Source organism: Silurus aristotelis, assembly GCF_946808225.1.
Source record: "Silurus aristotelis genome assembly, chromosome: 8".
In the NCBI taxonomy this organism is placed as follows: Eukaryota; Metazoa; Chordata; class Actinopteri; order Siluriformes; family Siluridae; genus Silurus; species Silurus aristotelis.
The window spans coordinates 10,437,649-10,462,834 of NC_139581.1; the positions used below are offsets into that span (position 1 = coordinate 10,437,649).

Consider the following 25,186-nt stretch of genomic DNA (forward strand, 5'->3'; position numbering starts at 1 on the left):
AAGAACAGTGCAATTTAAAAACAATTACTGACACCTTTTTTACTTTTAGTAAAACCCTTTCGGTTAACCACATTACTCAATCCCAAAATTTATTACATACCAATTGAAACCATAAACCACAGCAATATGATCCCTCCCTGTTGGAAGAATGGGTTGTTATATAATAAATACTACTCCATATTTAAATGGTGCCTTGTGTTCAGCATTTAGTTTCCTTTGTTTACCTGGAAAATACAGGAGCTTTAAAAGCAATCACTTAACCTGCTCTGGTATCAGAAGGCATGTTGCTAGGTGACTGTATTAGAGGAAATAATGTGTGGCTGCTGTCAGCATCTGAGGGCTTCATTTTGTCTTTATAGGACACAATGGGAAAGCACAGAGTAGTCACTTTGCAAAGACATGCAGTAACCCAGACATCCTCTCGAGAAAATAATATTCAATAATATATGATAATATTGTGTATAATAAAGTAACTATAATGGGAATACACATGATTTTTCTATATTTCTATTTCAAGTAAATAAAAATAAACATCCTATATCTCTGATCTCCTTCTGTTCCAATGTAATGTCTCTAGGGAACTTCGTTCAACTAGTAGTCTTCAGTTGACTGTTCCAAGGACACGCTTGAAATCGAAAGGAGATCGTGCCTTTTCCGTCACTGCTTCACAGTTATGGAACAAGTTGCCACTTTATATAAGAACTGCACCAACATACGCTGATTTATTTACTGTTGCGTATGATCATAAGTAAGCACACTGGCATAACTTTAGTGTAATATCTGTTGCCGTGTCCTATGTTGACTTTTGTATTTTTTTGTATTTTGTATTTTATTATATGCTTAAATTCTGTTCAGCACTTTGGCCAACAGCTGTTGTTTTTAAATGTGCTTTATAAATAAATTTGACTTGACTTGAAATAAACTTGGTAAACTAGGAGTTTCATAATGACAAAAAAAGAAACGTACTGTATATTTAACCTAGTGTCTCTATGATAGATAATTTCTTTCACGGGTTTAAATTGCAATTGTTTACATTCAAGTAAAAAATAAATAAATCATGTCCATGGGTGCTCAGTCATAAGGGGGATATGATTGGTCTTTTAAGCTGTAGACTGAATAAGGTTATTCTTGGTCCTTTGCTGCTCAGCACAGAATTTTGACTTTTATGTATGAAGAAAAAAAACAATAATGCATCTGGTAAATTTATAATACAGAAAGAGTGTTGAATTTTTTCTATTAGTGTTCAGACAGGATTGATAAAAAAAAAAAAAAAGACTATGTATTATATCTGCTGCTAGCACCAAACTATAAACATGTATAGTAACAATCATTAGCTAGTAGAATAATTAAATGAATTTGCAATTGTTCCTAATAAAGTAGCCAGGCACTGTATAGGCACTCAAATGCATTTTAAAAAACTGCTATTTGCTCGGTTTACATTGATTCATCCCACTAGAATGATCAGATTTCCCAGTTTTAAAACATTTAGACTAGGTTTTGTTCACTAAAGGCAAATAGAGCAAACGTGAATATCTTCTGTCATTTATATTGTTTGTGATTTCTGTTTGTATGTTCCTCTGACAGTTTTCTTTCTAAAATAAAGGCAGAGGCATTTGAAAGATGAAAAATGAACAAGCCAATTATTACTACACGAATCATTTCCAGAGGAAATAAATCACACTGCCTTATCGTGTAAGGCAGCTGCTCGGAGGCCTGATGAAAAGCCTTAGTTGCCATAGAAACAGTGTCATGCCCATAACAGTTGTCATGGATATTGATGATAAGTCGATTTACAAGTGTGTTAAGACCAAATCCACAAGTCTTGGTGAGAAAAATTGTTCAGTTTTATTTGTTCATCTTGGGGCTGATTTTCGTTATCTGTACACACAGACTTTACAGAATAGCTTTTTGAAAGCAAAATTGGGAATCTAAATGTAATATGACTTCATTCTAATCTTTTACTTCTCTACAAGTTTTTCTGTTTTTATTTTTTTGCAACACAATGAATGTTACTGATCTTAATTACTGAGTTTCATCTCTGTGGTATTGTCCCTTGAGAACATATACTAAAATAGTTGCTGAAATGTAAGAGGTGTACACACTTTTGTGAGACACTGTATATAATATATACCTCATTTTTTAAGTCACAGTTTGGTTACATTTTGGTACGGTTAGAAATGCAAGAAATGCAAAAAATTGCTTGTCGTTATTTATTAACGCAGTTTATTATTATTAACATTTGTGATCAACATTTGAACAGTTTATATTTTTAAAACAATTTTGAATAAATTACCTGCTTTGTTAAATTATATAAAATATTTTTTTTAATGATTTATACAAATTAAATAGAATAAATACAAATAATGCAATAAAATCTTTATTATATTAATTAAATTGAGTAATTGATTAAATTGGCACAAATTAAATTAATTAACAGAATTTAATAAATTTAAAAATTTTATTAGTTTATATTTGTTAGACCTCATTTGGATAATACAGATGTGTGTGTGTGTGTGTTTAACATTTAATATTTAATTATCTATTAAGAATAGAAATTCTTAAAGCTGGCCATAAAACACTATTGAATCCATAGTGCTAGCGTTAGCTAATCAGGAAGTGGCTAGCGGCTAATGCCAGAGCTATGAATTCTTTAGGGTTTTCATGCATGGACAAAACAAATCTTATTTTCGGTATGGAGCGAGTAGCCACAGTGACACTGCGCTAAATTCAGGTTCTTTTTTTTATACCCCTGGCATTGTTGTATATGTTTTCAAGTTGAAGAAGAATAATAAAAATGAAACAAACTTGCGGTCCACCACTTAATACGTTTTGGAGGGAACTCGTCACACCCATTATTTATATATTTATATATATATATATTAATTACACCGTAATGTCCGGACTATTAAGCGCACCCAAATATAAGCTGCACCCACTGAATTTAACAAAGATTTTTATTTTGAACATAAATACGCCGCACCTGTCTATAAGCCGCAATAATGAACTTTACACAGGCTTTAACGAAAGACAGTGTCTGTTACACGGCTTGTATCTAAACAGTAGCCTACCAAGAAAGTCATTGTTCACTGTTTTCCTCCTTCGTTTTACAACTATTTCTCTCGGGAGTTTATCTTTTGGCATCGTCGTGCGTTTAAAAATCACCATCGGTGAAGCTTTTCTCCCGATGCCGTGCAGTTTAGAACACAGGTGAAGTGTGTTTTTTCATGCCCGGTTGTTTTCAGCGTGACGAATGATTCCCATTTCCTGTAGACAGTCCGAGTGAGCGGCAGGTCAAACATCAGAGGAACCTCATCCATATTTATGATGTGGTGCGGCCCGATTCAGTGAGAAGCATCTGATTTAATATAAAGAGCTTCATTGGTTCACCTGAACCCGTTCGGCAATTTCATTGGTCTAATGTTATGGGGCTCAGTTTTTTGGCTTGAAGTTTGTGAAAACGGGAAAAACCCAGGAAAAATCCATATATTAGCCATTTCGTTGTTTAAGCCGCGGGGTTCAAAGAGTGGAAAAAAGGTAGCGGCTTATAGTCCGGAAAATACGTGTGTGTGTGTGTGTGTGTGTGTGTGTGTGTGTGTGTGTGTGTGTGTGTGTGTGTGTGTGTGTGTGTGTGTGTGTGTGTGTGTGTGTGTGTGTGTGTGTATTGTAATGTAATGTATATAGATAGATAGATAGATAGATAGATAGATAGATAGATAGATAGATAGAAAATGAATGTGTAATGTAATATAATAAAATTTTTTAAATAAATTTATTTACATGAACAGTTGCTTACCTTTAAAACTAGAAACAATCAAATTGTTCTCTTTTTTCTTTTTTCGCAGGAAACCATAGCCATACATCAAAATGTTTCACGTATAAATGTCAACGATGCATCAGCCGTCCATGTCTGGGAATCTGTGAACTTATATATGTGGAAGAGTGTAGATAGCACTGTGTTTAGCTGTGACTCCACTTGAAAGGAAATAAAAAAAATAATAATAATAATACATCTGGTCAGCTTCACCTGCCTTATAAAGTATGGTAACCTTTTTGTTCCCCCAAATATTATTATTTTTGGTAGTAGTACCTCAGTGATTAAGACGTTAGACTTAATTTGAGTTTATATATCGGCACAACCAAGCTGCCACTGCTGAGCACCTTAACAAGGCCCTTAACCCTCAACTGCTCAGTTGCATGAATTAGATCATTGTAAATCACTCAGGATAAAGGCATCTGCCAATTGCCATAAATGTAAATGATATCAGGGATCTGGCTGGTGGGTGGAGGATTGGCAAATCAAGACCAAATTGGAGGAGAAAGATTATTAAACAGGCAAAGTCACATTAAGTTATTCTGTCCTAGATATAGTGCACTCATTCGATTACTGAATTGTTTACTGTACATCACACTTTACATGCAGCTCCTGCAAGAGCTGAATTAGCATCCGATGCAAAGTTTTACACCTAGCAAGTAGGTGAAACCTTTCAATGCATGAAGGTTAATGAAAAGGAAGTCTTGATCAGAAATTCATTGTACATACATGGTTTTAAATTAGTACCAATTTTAATACTAATTTCAAGCAGCTTTCCATGACTGATCCTTTTTATGGTGCATCACAGTGCACACTGTGTTATTTACAACAACTGAAGGCCTGTCTAATGCAGTTAGCTTGTTTTGTGTCTCGTTTTTTTACCCAGTTCAGTGAGGAGGCAGAAATCCATACATATCAAGTAACAGTGTAAAGCCTGTTCTTACTTGGAGAGGATAATGAAAACAATGGTTTTGATAAGTTCAGTCTTTTGCTGCATAATTGGATTGCCATTTACTGCAGTACAGACAGAGGTTATTAAACTGCAAATTCCCCAATCACTTACATGGTTTCATATGCGTCTTGTTGCACTTGTAATGAAAGTGTAGGTGTTGACTAGGGACTATGTCGTGCATAGACATGTCTCAAAACATAACCGAAATAAAACCGACATCACGTTTTTGCTAGCAGTGTGTTCTATTTCTAGCAGCTGACCCATGTGCAGGATATAAGCTTCTTAGCTGTAATCCAGACTTCAAGGGAGGGCTGGCAATGAGAGCTCACTCCAAGATACATGTGTCCTGGGAGTCTGGCACATTAAAAAGAGAGTTCCCTCACTCCCCTCACTTGTCCCGCTTTGTTTTAGCATTCACAAAAAGAGAAATGAGAAATGTTCAATATATATTGTACAACTGTAACATTTTCAATTAGACATAACCTCCTGTTTCATAGTACTTAAATCGGAGTACATCTTGAATGGGATCCCTTTCCATTACACAACACCATCCACACACTCATTCACGCTTAAGGGCAATATAGAGTCTAGTTTACTTACCAAAATGCTAATCGGAGATAGAGAACAAAGAATACAGTGTAGTGTGTTTTATGTAGAATCCTACAACAGTGTTTCAGCTAAGAGCCTTTGGAGAACCCTCTTCCTGAGTAGTTTCTCTTGCCACTTATCTGAAGAACCTAAGTGGAAAAAAGAATGCCGTTTCTTTTCTGTTAATGTGTGAATGGATTTATCGTTCTGACCAGTCAGTTTTGAAAATTCAAAAGTACCCTGGTACCATGCAACATAAACCATTTTGTTCATGTGATCACTCACACAAGCCAAATACAGATACAGTATGACATTTCTAAAGCATCATCACAACAGGTTTTGTGACATGATGTCTGGTGCATAGTACATAGTAATGCATAGTGAAATATTTTAATAGTGTTCCATTACTACCAGAGAAACCTCATTATACCTCACGTTCGATTCCTTTCATGTCCACAGATTACTTGTGTAGTCCAGAGGATAATGTCCACAAGATTGAGTTCACCAGGTTCAAGATCCGTGACATGGAGACAGGGACAGTTCTTTTTAAGATCACCAAGCCTCCTGCTCTGGGTGAGTCCTCATCATGACCCCCCACCTCGAGCCAGCTCCTTATTCTACCCACAATACCTAGACACTGTGAAATGCTTGTCCTGATTTCCATTTAGATACTGTGTTTTATAAGTGCACTTCAAAATCCCAGGCTATAATATCAGCTCTTTTGTGCTGCACAGAAAGCGGAGAGGACAGAAGAAAGGACCTTGACCCTAACGGCGGGCGGTTTGTACGCTATCAGTTCACTCCAGCCTTTCTGCGACTACGACAAGTCGGAGCTACGTAAGTACACTGCACTGAAATGTATAATCAGAACACAATGGCAGTAGATGACCCTATTATGAACCCACTATGTGTGCTGCTCATTGTGGCACGGTTCAGCGGTTCACTAAAAACATTCCCCAAAAGCTTAAAAAGGCAGCATACAATGATCAGTTTTTTCCTTTAAATTTCAAGCCATACTACACCAGTCAGAAAAGAACCATTTGAGGTCATACTCTTTATAATTGTAGTGGTGACCACTAATATAAGGAAACACTTGAGAATAGGAGAAATAACATCAAGTCCATGTTTTAGAATTTGGCCAACAAAATCTTGCCTGAAAAAAAAAGTAACTGTCCTTCTTCTCTTTCCATTGCAGGGTAGAATTCACAGTAGGAGACAGTCCCATCAACAACTTCCGCATGATCGAGAGACACTACTTCCGAGGAAGGCTGCTGAAGAGCTTTGACTTTGAGTTCGGTTTTTGTATCCCCAACAGCAAGAACACCTGTGAACACATCTATGAATTCCCTCCCCTCTCTGAGGAGCTTAGTAAGTGTTATTTCATCTGCTCCTCCATTTACCCTTTATTAGCTATTTTTTATTTTTTATTCATAGTAATCACTGGCACACACTCGAGGCCTCATTCACAGAAATCTAAAGTATCTTCTAAAAGGGTTAAGTAGAACTTTTGTACTTATTGATGTTTCTGGTGAAAGAATATCACTGGCAAAATGTGTTTCTTCTGAACCACTCTTTCTAAGAATTGTGTCAGCAATTTGTGCAAATTTCTAAGTTGACAAAATGTTGGCACTAATTGTTATTGTGTAGCCCCTGCTGTTTATTTAGTGTGGAAACACAACCCCCAACCATTATATTGCATTTATTTTTCTCTTGTCGGAAATCGGACACAACCTTATATCAATCAATAATATATTCATTTATATTCAATTCTGCGTTATCCTGGTTAGTATTATAATTATATATCCAGGAGTCATAAGTCCATTTTGTGCCTGTTTTTGGGGGATGGGAAGAATAATTACCGTTAATCCATTTTCAGTAATAAAAACATATTATTTTTTATTATTACATGCAGATCTTGCAGGTTCTCAACTGATATGTGCACAGGATCAAAAGAACTAGAAAGATTATATCAGACTCTCAGTGTAGATGTCTGATAACTAACTGATAGATGTCTAATGTCGACTTCATTTTGTTTCATAGTGAATGAGATGATCCAATACCCATACGAGACAAAGTCGGACAGTTTCTACTTTGTGGACAACAAACTGGTGATGCACAACAAAGCAGATTACTCTTACAGCGGTGGCCCATAGGAGCTTAACCAGAAACATGGACTGAAGCATTAATGCTCCCAATCCACTCTTGGAATATTTGTTTGGCAAAATATACCCCAACCTCAGGGCGTGTGCGTGTGCGTGTGCGTGTGCGTGTGCGTGTGCGTGTGCGTGTGCGTGTGTGTGTGTGTGTGTGTGTGTGTGTGTGTGTGTGTGTGTCAGTCAAAAAAGGCAATTCTATGTATACTGAAAAGTGGATCCCACTGAGCCCTCATGTTGTGTTATTCCTAGAATAGTCTCTTTTTGATAATTGCCTATAACAGATTGTGTCTCTGCATGTATGTGAGTGTATAGTTGTGTATACATTCATGTGCATAATTAGATTGCATGACGTGTTTTTCGTTTGAGCTCTTGTGTGTATTACTTACTATAGAGACTAACTACTAACCCTAGAGACCATTCTCTCAAAATCCACTTTTCAGGATGTGGTAGGGATGCACTGATACCTTTCTATATTTGAGTAGCAGATTTGCTTTGGAGCAGTTTGAGTGTAGGTTTTTTTTTTGGTTCCATCAATAATGATACCAAAAACAGTAATCTGTTTGGTATTACACGCACAAGAGGGGCTGTTTCTTTCCCCTGCTTAAATAATGGCCATTAAATGCATATACATGCATGTAGGTCAGTCGGCTCATTCTTAACGTTAGTTGGTTTTGATTGGAATTGAATCGAGTATGGCTGCAGTGGAGAGAACTTCACTTTAGAGAGCACTTCAGTTCACTTCCGGAATAAACTTCTGTAGACTACAGATGTAAATACAGTATGTTTCTTTGTCTTTGATGCATCTGAATGCAACTTTAACTAATCTGAAGTTATAATGTGGCATCTGATGATGGTTTTGAAGCATATTTACAAATATGAATGAGCTCCGTGTTTGGAAGTGAAATCTGTATCAATATAACCCTAGCATATAGTTTTGAGACGATTTACATAACATTCCAAATAGTTTTCAATTTTCATACTTTTCCTACTGGGTGATTTTTGGGCATTTTGTATGTGTGTCTGTCTGTCTGTTTGTCTGTCTAAAAATTGTATGAGCATAAGGTCTATGTGCAATTACTGACAGAGACGAAAGGGTTTAGTCCCCTGCCCTTACACAAGTTTCACATAATTTTTTTTTACTACTATTATTATAATTATAATTATTATTAAAAGACATGGTTGATTTTTTTTTTTCATTGCAAATGTAATAATTTATCCTTGGTAAGTTTATACATCATAGTGATTGTGTTTATTAATGTTATTCTCTTTGACTCTACAGTATCCCACAAAAGTGAGTAGACCCCTCACATTTCAGCAACCATTTTAGTATATCTTCTTAATGGACAATACTAAAAAATGAAATTGGATATATATTTTAGAGTAGTCAATGTGCAGCTTGTATAGCAGTAGAGATTTACTGTCCTGAAAATTTACTCCACATACAGTCAACATACACAACATATGTGAGGGGTGTACTTACATTTGTGAGATACTGTATATTCTTGAAATAAATAAAATTGTTTTTCTTTACTAAACACTTTACACCATCAAGAAATGATCATTTATCAAGAAAATCAAGGAAAAGTACCCAGTCTGACTTTCCATTTACTTTTACCTCTTAATTAAAAAACAATTTCCTAGTGCTCTGCAAAATGGACAATAGTTTTTATATTAAAAACATTGAACCATTTCCTGATGAGGTATCCTAAAGGCATCTGTTATTTCTGCTGTAGTTAGCATAAACTGTTGGTACAGTCTGTGCCCTTCTAGTGATTTGGCAACGTTGGCATATTAGAGGAGCTCTTTACTGCCCCCTAGTGAAATAAACTTTGACAGAAGAATACCAATATACTGAATAACACAGAGAGTCAATAAATAATGAGACTGATACTTTGATAAAAGGTTAGGCATGGATTTCTGCTCTAAGGCAATGAAGGCCTGTACAGCCAATTAATATTGTGCAAAATGCAATAAAAATATATTTTGCTTGCGTCAACTACAATGATAAATCAAACAATCTTCAAAGCTTTATTTCACACAGCATGTAGATAATGTATTGCCATATTTCACTGGAACATTAAATGTTATACTCAACATTTTTAATCATAAAATTAAAGTCATGGTTTTTCAGTCCAACAGTTTATCAGCATACAATGTCACTGACCATGATTGATTATAATTGATTTAGTGTAAAACAGGATTTTGTAATTAGATTGGTGCTTTAAAGCAGAGCAATTGGAGTGTTTGTCATGGTGGAATGAAGACCTGGCATGCTTTCTGCACTGGTGAAGTCGCTTGAACACAGTCCAGTGATGTAGAGGTCAGAAACACTCGCCTGCAGTGCTGCTTCTGATCCAGCTGTGTTAACCTCTGCACTACCTGAACCACAGCCCTTCCCACAATCCCCCACATGATCAGGGCTGAGTTGGTCAGACGTGGTGGACATGTCCATGAGCGTCAGCGGGTCTGAAATCAAACTGTCATTCCTGAGCTCCTCCCAAAGACAACCTACAGAGAGTGATGTGTCAGAGTGTATAATAAAAACTTATTTCAAATCAGATCATTAAATTTGTCCTTAAAGATAAATAAGAAGAATACAGAAATGCTGTTCAAATTTCATCGAAATTTATAGTTCTCTGATTTCTGGATGTTTCTAGTAGTATTCCTTATAATACTTAAAAGCTACATCTGTATCTGCATCTTTGCATGAACCCCCAGGAACATTGAACATTCCAGATTTGATCAAGATTGCATATTTGCAGTGCATATGGCATTATTGGGTTTTGAACTCTCAAGTCCTGATAGTAGGATGGTACTGTAATACTTTAAATTATATCATCTACTGTAGGGACTCAAATGGTCAGTTATCTGTTGACTGTCGTCAATCCGGCTATCTATATCAGTTTAAACCGTGCATGACAACAGTATATGATTGACATTTAATAGCTGGTCTTTACACACTTTACAAACTCTACAATTCTGCCAATAGTTTAATTTCAGTTCATGTAGGACTTTATAGATACATGCTTATGACATGACCATCAAAACTTTCAAAGTGATACCAAATATTGTACCATAATTTAGCTGCCCATTATGTTTGGAAATGTGTTTATTCATCTTCAGTAATCACTTGGTCAAGATCCCAGTAGAAGGAAAAGAAAGTAACCTTTAAGGACACAAGGAAAATGTAAAACCCTGTATGATCACACTTCAGACCATGGAACTGCACCCCATTACTGCTTTAATCATCTTTTTTATGTAATAGAATAATGTGCTATCCTTCATTCATCAAAAATCATATTAAAATCGTTTAACAGTGTTAAAATGGCTTTGGTAACTGTTTATTTGAATATCTGACTTCCTACCATGGAGTTGCAGGTCCATTAGGCTTGGATTGAGCATGTCTATGTCGTTACTTAGTTCTCCTTCCATGAGCAGCTCCTGCATGCTTCCCACAGTGCTGTGGCTGGACTGTAGAGCAGCATTGTAGCACGGTGGTGTGTGTGCAGGTAAAGGTGAGTCCACGCTGCCAGTCCTAGGTGGCATCTGTGTGCTGTGTTGCTGGGGGATAGAGGGGTAGAATGAGAAGGCTGGAGGACTAGAAGGCAGGTATGGGAGCTGCTGGGAAACAGCTTGTGATGGTAAGCTGTAATAACTGTAGTATGGTCTTCTTTGGTGAGTAGTGGGACTGTACGGAGGTGGCAGGCTGACTCTGGAAAACTGAGAGTGTGTGTGGTTGTTGAGTTGGGCAGAGAGAGACCTCTGCTTTCCTGGTCTATCACCCAGAAGATGATCCAGTAACTCTGCAAGAATGAGACACTAAATTGGTTGGAATATGGAGAAGATATTTAACTTTATTTTTCGTACTACAAACAATTTACATTTTTAAATACAAATTTTAAAATTGTAAATTTTAAATTATATGGCAAAAATTTTAATAACCAATAGGATTCTCATGTCTTAATAGCATGTGTTAATAGTTGTGACATAATGTGACAATAGTGTCATGTGGCCAATCATGTGGCAGTGGTGCGTTGCATAAAAACATCAGTTTCGGTTCATGATTAAATCAAACATCAAACAACTGAGGAAAATGGGATCTCAGTGACTTGGACCACGGCTTGGCAAAGAAAAAGCATTCAGCATACAGCAATTCTTCAGGCAGCAACACCTTATTGAAAAAGAGGTCAGGAGAGTTCAAACTGGTTCAAGCTGACAGACAGAATCTAATAAGTCATATAATAAATTTTTACAACTGTGGCGAGCAAAACAGCATTTCAGAATGCACAAAATATTCATCCTTGAATAAGATGAGCTACCTCAGCAGAAGAACACCGACTTCCAGTCCTATTAGCTACAAAGAGATATCTGAGGCAATGTGGAGCATATTCACCAAAATATTTTCTGCTGCTTTTTTGGTAAGCACACACCAAATGTAAGGTTTTGCCTGATAAAGGGGCTGGTAAAGTATATGCATGTTTTTCCATGTGGCAAAAATATTCTTTTTTTAATTAAAAATTTAAATATTAACCCTGCTATTAATAATAAACTTACTTGTGCACTTTTCCTCAGCTAAGCTGTGCTCACCTGGTCTGGCCATGCTCCTTCGTACAGTCACAGGATCCTTCCTCTTCCATTTCTGGAGCTCCTCTTGCATCTTTTCCACTTTAGCTGGGTTGAGAGCCCACAGGCAGCCCTTCCGTGACGAGTTTCCCTTCTTGTTCTCAACTTTCTCAAAGCACTTGTTCAGGGAGAGGTTGTGACGGATGGAGTTCTTCCAGCCATCAGGTGCTGTCTGATCAGGTAGAAATGAAATCTGAGTCTGAGAAGAATATTGCTTGTCTACATGCAGGACATGTTGCCATATTAAGGTCTTAAGTCTTTAAAATGGCTCATTATTTTAAAAAAATGGTAGATGATTGCAAACTTTAAAAATTTGAAGTAAATGGCATATCTGGAACTGAGATGGAAAGTCGAGGTTACTTGAGGTTTGCCATATTGTTTGTCACTTTTATCAGGTTTCCACAAACAGTTTTCCCATTTCTTTATAATGATTCAAACTGCATTGGTTTCAGGGCAAATTTAGTTTGACAACCAAAAGCAGTCCTGAGATATTACACAAGGAATTTAACCTTTGCATCAATTTAACTCATGCCTGGAGACTATTTGTGATTGATGCTTGGCAGCTCACAAAAAAAATACTGAATAGTGCCATCATTACCCGTGACAACCATACAGTTTACAAGTAAAGATGCACAGGGCTTATTTCCAGTATATATCGAATATTATACTGTGCAATAAATTCAGTTAGTTAATAAAGTTCAAGTATTAACCTTACAGAAATTGGATGAAAAAAAGTGTCATATATAGAAGTGTAATATTATTATGTCATTCACATACCGGAGTCAAAATTAATGTAAGCATATTTTATCACTTGTACAAAGCCTTACAGTGTCTTTAACAATATTTCATCATTCTTTGCCTCAATCCTTGTTACTGTATTGTACTGTAATGTCAGTGAAACTGGTAGGGATCTGAACTTCTCTTTAAATCACTGGCAACTAACACCATGCCATGCTAATCTCTAGTTAAGCCTGTCAGAGGCCAAACCAAGTCAGCAGGTGAAAGCACAGAAATCAAGCTATAACGAGCATAGCCCAAGGCGGCCCCAGCACAGAGCTCCATTTGTGTTCATGATTGTCTATCATTGATCATGACTAAGACTTTGCCAGAATAATGTCCCTAGGAGCAATGGAAAGGCGTGCCATGCAGTAGTATTTAGTGTACAATTTTCCTAAAGAAATATCCTTTTTTTTTTTTTCCAAAAAGATGTCACTCCCACACCAAAGTAATCTATATAAATATATATAAGTAGAAGATCCTGGTGTCACATGTTAATGGGACAGCGCAGCATTTGCAGGAGTAAAGAAATAAAGCCTGGGATAGTACCTTAAAGTAGGGGAAGTGCTCGGTCATGAAACTGTAGATCTCACTCACAGGCAGACTGCCAGTCCTGCTATTCCTCAGAGCCATGAAAATAAGAATGCTGAAAAAGAATCCAAGGAAAAGAAAAACATTAACATTACTAATTAGGCAATTATTATATTTAAAGTCTTTCTGTGTTTTGATAGCACGATGAATTAAGATTTTGTGAACCACAAAAACCTACATCAAGAGTTAGATTCAGTCTAATCACCCAATTACTGTCAGGCTCAACATGCTTGACCTGCACCGCTCACAATACTATATAAAACCACACTAGTCCGAACTTCAAGAAATTACATTCAGTCAGACTTTATAGTAAAGTTAATAGCAACATTTTGCATTAGGATTCCCTTATCTGACATCAGCACATTTATTTAAAATGAATAAATCATGTATCAGCACTATTAGAATGTAAGTAACATTCAGATAGTAATTCAATTAGCAATTTTGCACATAATTTTAGCTATAGATTAAATAAACATATGCAGTACAGGTGAATATTAACATTTAAACAACAGAACGGTAGTTATGTTTTAATGTAAATAGTTGTAAAAATTTGTTGACATGCAGGTTTTTCTTCAATGTTTAGAATTGATTTGATATTTAATAATTGACATTCAAAAAATAAATCTAACGTAAGTTTTCTAAAAAAAAAATTTTCATGTTTAAATAAACAAAAATTTATAAGTATAAATATGTAAACAGGTTGTATTGTGTATTGTTAAAATTCCCCAAATCCTATAATTTATATATATAGTTGTAGTGGTAAACAAGCTTTTATTGCAATAACTTGCTTCATAATAACATATATAATGTAATACTTACAAATAATTGCTTCATATAATGGTGTACAAAATGTTTTTTTTTTTTAATTTATTTTTTTTTATTATTAAACTAAATATTTGATGTTATATCTTTTAAATATCTGTACTATATGAAAATATTAAGCTCAGATGTCATAAACTGAGTACAAAGTTCCTCACACACCTGCATGCCCCAGGGAGTGATTTGTTGAGGGCAGGTGTGCTTCTTCAGCACAGGGTGAACAAGGCTTGTGTGCTCACCTATACGAGTAGATGGGTTTGGGGTATTGTGGTTGGACTGAACCATCTCGACTGTTTTGTGGAGAAAGGCTTTGGTAAGAATAGCGTGAGCCAACTTCTAATCCACCGGTTGAATATTCGCCAAGAAACTGGGAAAAATAAAATGAATGCCATTCACTCAATGTCATGCAGTGACAGTTGAATAAATTGAACAAGTATAATAAAAGTTGCATCCCGCTCTTGTAACACATTATGTTTACAAGTGCTTTTGAATCATGGCTGAATCACACCACTGTTTGCCTAAGACAATGTTTGCCTAAGATACTGTACACATGTTGAGCTGTCATGTTCATTTTTTTTTGTATTCTGCCATTAAGAATTTGTAGAAGAACATCCTGCCAATGTTTTGATTGCAAGTATGAAACACTTCCAAACTATCCTCCTGTTATAATACGTGGCATTTCTTGTTGACACATGTTGAGTTCAGCTGTGGGCCTGATACTGACATTTCAAGGTAAATAAAAATGCACTGGGAAACAGAACCAGGACCTAGATAATTGTCTTCATTGTCCTCAATAGTGCATGAAGAAATAGCATTCCTATCACTGCACATTACATTATGACACATATAGTGTATCTACACAGTATGTACAGCACTTTGGTCAACCAAGGTTGATTTTAAATGTGCTCTATAAATATAATTTGATTTAATTTGGATTTCAGATCCACACACACACACACACACACACACACACACACACACACACACACACACACACACACACACACACACACACACACACACACACACACACACACACACACACACACACACACAGTCAATCAGGTTACCTGTTGGTGCATGGGACTGAGGGTGCTGTATGCATTGTGGGTGGACAATGAATAGCTCTGAGGATCTTCAGGCTTGTTCTGCATCTGATCAGTGCTCTCTTCAGCTCCCTGCCCAAAAACACCCCGTATGATCATTTGGCACATATATAAAAAAGAAGTTAATTAATGTTAATATTGCCCTATAGTGGAGTTCTTTGCAATCACACCTGCCTGTCTAACATTCCTGTACTCAAAAATGTCTAGCCCCTGGCAATGCAACTGCACTGGCAAGATTCGATTTCTCAAAGATCTGACAGGTTTGTCCTCTATCTACATGTGCCTCATTAAAGACATTACCTTACTCATCTTTTTTCAAACCTTACTCTTATCCTGCATTCAGGTCATTACCATTGCTGGATTTCTTTTGGGATGCCATTAAATGTGCAGTGTGATTTAAGTTAGCTTAAGTTAGTTTTCTTTTTAAAATGCAAAATATCGAATTCTACTGTTTAATTCACATCAGAAAATAAAACAATCTTTCTTGGATCTCGTGGAAGCTAAGGATTCAAGACATGACTATTTTGTAAAATTATTAAGGTTTATATTGTAGATCCACTTTTGAAATCCTGGACATCTGAGCGTTTGACATTACAGCTAACTATACTGTAATCTATATTCATACATGAATAGAAAGTGGATTGTTTTATCTAAAGATTTATGATTATGATGATGATTATTATGAATAGGATTAGGATTATTAATACGCTTTATGTGAATGTATTTTCAAATCTAAAAATGTTCACTTTTGTAAGTCTTTCAAAAACAGTTTAAAATGTTTTATTTCTTGTCAACATATAAGTAGATTATTTCAGATAAGACCTTACGGAGACATGCACTTCAATGAGTTTGGAGATATTTTTTTCCAGGTTTTGTAACTAATTATTACATTTAAAAAATACCACATATAGTAATTTGTACTGAGATGGCAAAATTAAAATGTTTTAGCATATGTCTATTTTATGTCAGTAAAAAAAAAAAAATTTTGGTACAGACAAGTGCTGCCTCTATTTACTATCCAAACCAATTACTCATAATGCAAAGCGTTATTAAACTGAAACGAACGACAAACTTTCACTCTATGTAATCTCTTACCATAAACATAGAGGACTGTACACTAGTGCTAAATGAAGTCCAGCCATTCTGTTCTTGTAGGTCTGCAATATCAGTGTTAGCTTGAGTGAGGGATTCGGGTAGTTTACTCTCTTTCAGGCAGCAGTACAGAGAAGAACCAGTGACTTCTCCATCACTGTATTGCCTCCCATAAGGGTGAAAACGTTTGCCCTTGCTTGATTCGGACTCCAGGTCCACACAGCTCCCATCCACACTGTGCCTTCTGAAGTGCTCTGCAGGTCCACTTTTCAGCCTGTAGAGGACGCTGTCTCTTTGAGAGCTGGCGACAGAGCTCTCTGTGGTGCTAGATTTTCCACACTAGACACAGCACAGCAAAATGAAAGTGCCATCCATAACATGTCAATTTTGACAGTGTAATTCTTAATATTGGCCATCAGCAACACATCTGTGTACCAGTGTTATCTGTATGCAGAACTTAATATGTTCAGTGAAAAACAAAAATTCTTTAAAACAGCACTATTTTCTGTGTTTCCACTTAGACAGAATAAGTTGCATTTTTTTTTCCCATTAAATAACTAAACATCACCTGCTGTCCTAGTTTCACTCTTAAAGATGGCATAAAAATGCAAAACTATATATGGCCCCTTTATCTGATAATGATTACATTAAGGCATTTGATGTGATATACGAGCTGTCACATATTAATATAAATTCAATAAACCTGACAAGGTTAAATTCAGGCACTGTGCCTCCAGGGTACCTTGTCCTTAGATGGTTTCTTGTGTTGAGATTCACGGCCTCTTTAAACTACAGAGGCATAAAGCATGTGCATACTCATGCATGCAGCTGTCTGGCAGCAGTAACATCTTAGCAAACATAGAACATCCCAAACACTTGACCTGAGCTTGTAATCATATTAGTTTGTTTGTTTTTTGGGGTTCATTTTGACAAGGTTAAGAGAAAATCAGACCTGTGACAGTGGCATTTGCAGACTGGGGGATTCCAGTAGTGCAGCCTGAATGCTTTTGGGTGGACTGCTGCTGACTGCAGGTGAGAAAGGCTCTGAATTGGAAGACATCTGTTTCCACAGAGAGCAGTCCTAAAAAGAAATAATAATCCACATTTATTACTGCATTAGGGCAGAATAATCCAGAACTCATAAATGTTTGATTTCCAATTAATAAAAGCTGTTCAGATCTATAGACTTCCAATGCTCACACAAATAAGCTGTCTCATTGTACCTAACAAAAAGTGCATTTACTTGGATACAGCAATAACTACCACTAACGGTCACTTTTAGCACTTGTCAGGACAAACACCAAAGAGAGCATATAGACATCAAAGAGCATATATGTGGTTGCTAAAATGCTTATGACAATTATTTGTAGTCTGTCTGCCTCATTCCCCATTTCTGAAACCCAAACATAGTTTGACAGCTAACCATTAATTAATCTAACATTTTACTAAACTGATCAATTAAATTATTAGCCAGTAGCCAGTTTTAATCCTTCACCCATTAAAAAGAAAAACTCACTCCAGCAATTATTGTTTTTGCTTGTACTTGCCCACAATAATTTATAATGAGCTGGTTGAACAAAATTAAAACAAATTACTCCATGACTATGATTTATGCTAATACTAATCAGTATAAAACAAACTACCATGTCTCGTATATATATATATCTGTCTGTTGGGTGCTGTGGAAACATACTCTTAAGGCACGACTATACTTCCATGCAAACTGTATAACAGCCACATAAAATATAACTGCATATTAGCATCCTTAGTGGTGGGTAACTGTAGTTAAATCGTTTTTTATATATCATATACATATATGTATGTTCAGCGGTACTGTTGAGTTTGTTTGCATCATCTACTGTTAGGAACATTACCACTGAAGATAGTAGTCAAGTTATTTAAGTGTCTTAGTATATAGTATTACAGTTCAGTCTCTACCTTTAGTCTTTTACCCTTGACGCAAAGTTTAAACACACATTGCTTCACTCAATGTACTAAAACAAGGTTAGGTAATGCCCTATATCTTGCACAAGTGCTGTAAGGTCTAGTGATTATATAAAACACAATCAAAAACATACCACTAACAATCATAAAGCAAATCTAAAAAAATAATAAAAATTAAAAAAACTTTTTTTTAAATGGATTTTGCAAGAACCATAAATAAGTATGATGATCAAGTGTCTTTTAACTAATTGCTTGTGATGAGGCAGAAATACTGTACTGTATACTTAACATGATTTGTGCATCAAGGATGAAATGTGTAGCATCACTCAGTGATCCTTTAATCATTAAGTAATTAAGATGAATAATCCTGAAAAATGCAGTAATAGAATATGCAAGTACTATCAACTACGCAAAACCTGTTAAATATAAAAGGCAATCATTACTTACAATCCTTACGTCTTGAGAAAAGATGCACACAATAGTACCGTATCACACTGTACTTCATTGAACTAAAGAGAAAGATGACTTTGTCATTTACTTCAGGGCACCTACACTTGGAGGACTTTATGCTTTTAATATCTTCTAATAATATGCCACATAAAACATATTTTCTGTCCTCACCTTCAGATCAATTATATTTAATATAGATCATTTCATTATGCTTTTTAAGTCTTTCCTGATAAAAGTGCAAGTGTTGGTTTTATCAAGTTAGCTATACAGTTGATTTACTGTTTAGTCTTAGCTTAACAAAGACAGGTACAGTAAATTCAAGTTGCAGGTGTATAATATGTTTTCCCAAACGTGTAAGTAAGGATTGGTTGAGTTTTTGATGTAGAAACAGCCCACACCCACAGTCCACCACTTGAGAACTACTGTTCCAGTACACCATGCACAACCAGAGGCTTGTTACAAAAGTCAATTTTTTGGTTATTTATTAAAAGTATAGAGGATTTTTGTTTTTGAGTTTTCACCAGCAGAAAAAACTCATGTCCAAGGTGACACTGCTATAGCTGACAAGACAAGACAAGGCTATAACTGTAAAAACTCAATAATTATAATAGGTTTCATAATGTTAAAAGAAATTTCACAGACCCTCGCATCCTGTCCTGTCTATTTTGCTGTAGTTTTATTGTCTCAGATCTAGACATTAGCTGTGTCAGCGGTTCTGCAAGCATTCATCATTGCTTTACTTCTTATCAGTCACTGAAATTCTTTCTCAAATATATACTTGTAAGCGTTTTCAGCAGGCCTAACAGTGAAACTGTCTGCCTGAATTTTGCAATGAGGGAATATATATTTCTTGTTTTAGACGTCTGATACCTGATCACAGAGCAAGTAAGACACGTGTCCACAGGTGAGTTCCTGGAAATGATGTCTCTGTTCACTTACAGTAACCGCCTGAGTGGGGAAAAAGACTCATTAAAATCACCAACAAACCATGACGCATTTGTCACAGAAAGGCAAATTTATCTGCCGAATGGGGATGAAGTGAAAGAGAGACGGGTGAGTTGGACTTCATGCGGAACACAGTGACAGTGTAACTGAGACTTGTAGAGGAAGTTGAGATGTCTTTATGCTTTAGGTCTTTTGCCTCTGTAACTTGATTGAATGCAGTTCGGTGTGCAAAGAGGAAAAGGCTGAGCAGACAGAATAGCTCACGTCCCGCTTGATTTAAATGATATCTGATCCGGTGTCTAATGTAAACACTTGATTTAAATTTATATTTTTGCATGTAGGACTTGTTTAGTTTAATTCTTTTTACTAAACAAAAGTAAATGAATAGTTTTTAATCATTTTGTTATACCCGTTTGAAATATATCATTAATGATGAAAAACTTTTTTTTTTTTTAAATGATTTCCCCATGTGCAATGTGTTGCAGATCCTGTCATGTACCAGTGCACACAGTTGAACTTTAACCACAGTGCAAAGTAAATCTGCAAAGTATTTACCACAGTTGCTTGATTCCTGCATGTCAAAGCAGCATCCTGTAGAATTGTTTCCCTACCCAGTTTTGACTGACATTTCAAATGGACTGTGATTCTCTTATTTCCGTGTCATTCATCATGTCAATAGTGTATTTATTTATTTTTTTATGTATTTTTGTCCTTTCTGCACTTTGGTTGTAAGGGTTGCATTTTTAATTATTCCTCTGATGTGAAATTCAGTGAGAGCAAATGTCATCAGCATCAAAAGAAAGTGCCACACTGCTCTTTCTGCTGATTTGTCTGTAATGTGGATTGTCTGTCACAGTATACCAGCCAAATTACTCTTTCTGTGCCTGTACTTGACAGAACCATGCTTTGCTGGGAAAAGTGTTATCCTGAGGAATGTTTTTCTGCTTTTCAAGAAAACTATTCTACAGTTTATTGAACTATGCTTAATTATGCTTTGTTAACTATATAACATGCATCACTGCACCTATACTTTGTGTGATCTTGCTTTAACATACTACTTCATAAATCTGTATGACAGACAAGTAATAAACACCTTAACCATTAAATATCTGTCACAAATCATTCATTGCTTGCGTGCATCATTTAGCTATAAAGGTGTAATTTAAAAATAAAAAAATATCACTAATCCAAGAAAAGAGGGTGCTATATTGCATAATTTGACAGGTTGGTGTTTTAGCGATTTATGGTTTTATAGGGCAAATAAAAAAGAGGTAGTTGTGCTGTTGTGTTGGCATGACCTAAATGTGTGGAACAGGTTTAGCTCTCTCCCTTATATTAGATCGTGAGATGTCTTTCTGACTTTTTTATTGTTATGATTTATCACATACAAAATAATTGCTAAATCTGTTCTTTTCATTGTTACACTTTCATTGTTACACAAAACTTAACAGAAAAGTTTAACCAGTTGTGTATTTGGTGCAGGTGTCAAAGCACATGATTGTCTTTTGCAATCAATAAAGAAACAATGCAGAATACAGAATAATACAGAAATAATACAATAGTGTAAAAAAAACACTTCTGACTGTCTGATAATCCCTTGATTTAATATTGATATACCGTATTAAATGATTAGGTATATGTTTTTAAGCATGTGTACAATATGATTTCAAAAATCAAAACTGCTTTTATATTTAGTTAATGGTGGCTCGACAATTTGTCATGGTAGTTGAACGCTCCAGTCTCTTTTCTACACATGCATGTACTTGCACACACATCTGTGACAAATGCTTTTCAAAAATTACAAAAATATTCACTAAAATAAATAAATAAATATATATATATATATATATATATATATATATATATATATATATATATATATAAATCACATATGATGTGCTATTAAGAAATAAACCCCAATTACTTAACCTTAAATGATTCCAAAGGTAATAATTAGTTAAATGCATTGCATTTGCTGCATATTACACTTGTATATTGTATATTATGATGCAAGGATAAATAGTAAGGTATATCAAGGAAGCACATTTCATATTTTAATGTAAAACATAATAAATTGCTCTTAAGGTCATGTTTTGTGCAATTTCTGTGCCTCACATACAAACTCTAATAAAATATTGCATGTTAGAAATCCAGGCTACATCAATATTATACCAGCTGCAGCTACCAATGGTTTTTGCCCTTCCTGTGCCCTTTCATGTGACACAAAGGTGCCTTCGTTAACTTAAAAGACTTCAAAGATTCTGAAAACTTGAGGAAAGCAGATAGAATTTTAAAAGCAAAATAGATTCTATAAAATATTCTACCTAACAACAAAAACATTTATTAATCATAAACACATTCTACAGAATTGGCTTTTATCTGTATCTCTCATTAAGATTGTTTATAATATACAAAAAATATATAAATACCAAAAGCTGATATATTGACCCAAGATAAGTTGTTGTTTAAGCTATAAATATGACTTTGGTTTACAAGTAGGGACATATCATGCATTTCAAAATCCACTGTCACTGCTGTTATGACTTACCTTATATCTATCAAACACCCTCCTCAGATCTTGTTCCATTCAGACTTTTGCACACTTCATCCCATAATAAGCATCATTCACAAGCACACCCACAAACATGAACGCCCCCTTAAAGTTGCTTAGGAAGGGCTCTTGACCTGTTGCTTGTTCTTTAACCCTCTACTCTAACTCACTGTACTAAATGATGAGGTTTCAGCTGAAATAGTGTTAACAGATATCTTTCCCTCTGGCTCAGAGCCAACCTACAGGAGCCACTTAACCATGGGAGAGAGAGAGACCTGCTGCAACAGGTTTCCCAACTCACACATACACACACATGAATTGCTTGGGAACTCATTTTTTCTTTTTCTCTCGATTTTTCAAAAATGAAAGGAAAATAACTGTAATCATAATCTCATTACTGTACCTATTAGGTCCTTTGTCCAAGTACAGTCACTTGCTTAAAATCAATCATAGCTGTTCTTTTCTGCTCGACTTTTCTTTTTCCACACCTTCATCTGTTATACCTGAAGAATTCTTCAATTTCTCCATTTCGGCATAAGGACTTCACCCAGGTGGAGACAAGTCTAAAAGGCATGTTGCTATACTGTCATGACTGGTGCCAGCAATAATACAATGAATACTGTGTATAAAAAGTAAGCAGTTTGAAGTCATGCCTGCCAAATTACATACAGTCCCTGATAAAGTTCAATATAAACATCTAGCTATGAATGGACTTTAAAGGCTCGTATTTTACGCTGATGCATTAGCTGTCGCTGAGAGAGTTACTGTAAAATCAACATCGCAAAAAAATTTAACAAAAGCCTTTTCCTATTCTCTGATCCTCAACCTGTGTCCGTGCTGCTGAACATTCCTTTGGAAGAGTGTTAAAGAGAGTCAAATGAAATAACAAATCTTCACAATGCTGAAGCGGTGCAGAGTGTGACAAGTAGTTTGGCACATGATGTGGCATGACAGGGCCTGAGTACACAGCGTGTTTGCCGATAAAGCTGGTGAACTCATGCAACACTCACAGATTCCTCATTCTCAATACTGCACCGCAACACATTGAACATTTTTGTTGCACACATAAACTGACAATTTTATCACAGGGTGGTTTAATGGCAGTAAATGAACACAGTGTTCTTTCCTACCATGTGTTGAACCTTTGCCATTTGGTAAATGGGGTTGGACAGAAACAAATGGATTGGACTTCAGATCCTGAAAAAAAAGGAATATGAGCATGGGCTCAAATTAGGAACACCTCTGCAGTTAGGTTCAGAGATGATTTATGGCTTTATGATTCATAAAACCATCCCAGTGGCAGCTGGATTTATGAACTTGGTGATTCACTTTCAGCTCAAGGTGAAAGCAATAAAATTATGCATCTTCCTAAAGAAGTCCAAACATCTGCCAGAGTGTGCAGCTAAAACTCCTGAATGAATGAATAAAGTCACTCCCATAAGAGTGTCCATGCCAAAGATCATCAAATCAAATAATTTGATTCTATTAAGCATTCAACAGGGAAATTAAATAAATGTTGCACCCTTTACATATAAGTTCTTGAAAAATATATATAAATAAAGCATCATATAAACATTTTAATATGCATATCAACACTTAAATCAGACTGAGCAAATCAGGATCACATGTCATCCTGAGCTTATTATCATCCTAGTATTATTAGTCATCCTAACCTTCTTAACTTAAACATCTAATATTTTATAATTTCTGTAAATTTTGTTTTGTGACAAATAAATCTGTAAATAATTCTTTTTAGGTGGCGCAGCAGGTAGTATTTCAATTTCACAGACTTAATGCAGAGCTCATTTTGCTCTCTGTGTCAAGGTTTGGTACCAATGTTCTTCCTGTACCTGTTTGAGATTTTGCTAGATTCTCCCGTTTTTCATCCACCTCCTAAAAAACATATCAAGACCAGCTTTTGCCCCATTTGTTAATGTGGGTGGGCATAGTGCTTTGTGATAGAATAGACTCTTTAGACTCAGTTTCTCATTTGAGTTTGAGATAACCAGGATTTTATACAGATTTTAACCAGTTATTATACACTTTCACATTCTGTACAGTTTTACATGTAAGACAAATTATGTGTAAATGTTTTCATAGGCCAAATCAAATTTAAGTTTTCACCAAATGGACTATTTTAATAAAACTGAAATCATTTGAAATTGTTGATAAACGCTAATCAATCATAAATAACAAAGACTGCCAAGTGCATTTATAACACAGATTATGCTTACTGATCTCAATAAAAGGCATTTAATTAGTATAAAAAGTCAAATAAATGATTTTAAAGAAACAAGCATAATATTACTCGCTAATAGTTCACTGATTGAAACCAAAATGCATTAAATAGTCCCCATCATGCTGTGAAGAAATATTTATATCAGGTGAGACCTGGTTACACTAATAACAAAATTTAACATATTTTTTATTTAAACTTGCAATTTCTGTACTTTATAAACAGGTTTTAAGTAAAGACAATGCACAATGTGTGAAGCAGATTTATCAGTAGTCATATAACATCATATTAGCGATCTCACTTCTGCTGTACTTTATCATGATGACACCTTTTTTGTTTACTTAACTCAAAGGGAGCATGTTATTGCTACACGTGAGAAATGACTTTGACCTCATGGTCTTTAGTAATACTCAGTAACCTGTTTTAAGTTCCTGCTATTTTGTTTCCTGAAATGTTGAATGAAATTATGCTTAATCTGTTCCTCCTGCTATATGATTTGGTACATTTTTAGAACAATAGAATTTACTTACCTGCACAGATTTTAC

The 25,186-nt window shown here is 35.4% G+C and overlaps 2 protein-coding genes across 9 annotated transcripts in view; one reads left to right on the forward strand and one right to left on the reverse strand.

Annotated features, from left to right (window-relative positions):
- Positions 1 to 9,042, forward strand: part of unc119a1 (unc-119 lipid binding chaperone a1) — a 17,168-nt gene extending 8,126 nt beyond the window's left edge. Inside the window, exons 2-6 of one of the 2 annotated variants that reach the window (XR_014534671.1) lie at positions 5,811 to 5,924; positions 6,086 to 6,188; positions 6,547 to 6,719; positions 7,392 to 8,368; positions 8,472 to 9,042. Coding sequence is in view for 1 of the 2 variants with exons in the window: in XM_083548294.1 (XP_083404420.1) it covers positions 5,811 to 5,924; positions 6,086 to 6,188; positions 6,547 to 6,719; positions 7,392 to 7,504 (503 nt within the window). In the remaining variant the exon portion in view is untranslated. Of the gene's footprint in view, positions 1 to 5,810; positions 5,925 to 6,085; positions 6,189 to 6,546; positions 6,720 to 7,391 lie in introns of both variants that reach the window. The other variant, XM_083548294.1, reaches the window with a different exon arrangement.
- Positions 9,043 to 9,504: 462 nt separating this feature from the next.
- foxn1 (forkhead box N1) lies at positions 9,505 to 23,373 on the reverse strand. 7 transcript variants are annotated; one of them, XM_083548254.1, is made up of 11 exons: positions 23,232 to 23,373; positions 22,809 to 22,968; positions 19,780 to 19,857; positions 17,468 to 17,596; positions 16,519 to 16,854; positions 15,388 to 15,495; positions 14,557 to 14,684; positions 13,457 to 13,553; positions 12,095 to 12,302; positions 10,873 to 11,310; positions 9,505 to 10,015 (listed from the first exon to the last, which is right to left on the reverse strand). In XM_083548254.1, exons 4-11 carry the CDS (start codon positions 17,573 to 17,575, stop codon positions 9,729 to 9,731), a joined length of 1,710 nt encoding a protein of 569 aa, XP_083404380.1. In that variant the 5' UTR covers positions 17,576 to 17,596; positions 19,780 to 19,857; positions 22,809 to 22,968; positions 23,232 to 23,373; the 3' UTR covers positions 9,505 to 9,728. The 7 variants fall into 7 exon arrangements, with proteins under 7 accessions (XP_083404380.1, XP_083404379.1, XP_083404381.1 ...); XM_083548253.1 differs by having other exon boundaries at positions 22,809 to 23,102; positions 23,171 to 23,303; XM_083548255.1 differs by lacking the exon at positions 23,232 to 23,373 and adding an exon at positions 23,075 to 23,089.
- Positions 23,374 to 25,186: the final 1,813 nt, after the last annotated feature.

Excerpts from the sequence above, each read along its gene's own strand:
- foxn1 (XM_083548251.1), bottom strand. The coding sequence starts at position 22,441 with ATGGAACAAGATCTGAGGAGGGTGTTTGATAGATATAAG. Across the intron at positions 17,597-19,779 it reads CTTACTTGCTCTGTGATCAG|GACTGCTCTCTGTGGAAACA; the intron begins GTATCAGACGTC and ends ATTTCTTTTTAG. Across the intron at positions 10,016-10,872 it reads AATGGACCTGCAACTCCATG|GTTGTCTTTGGGAGGAGCTC; the intron begins GTAGGAAGTCAG and ends CACTCTCTGTAG.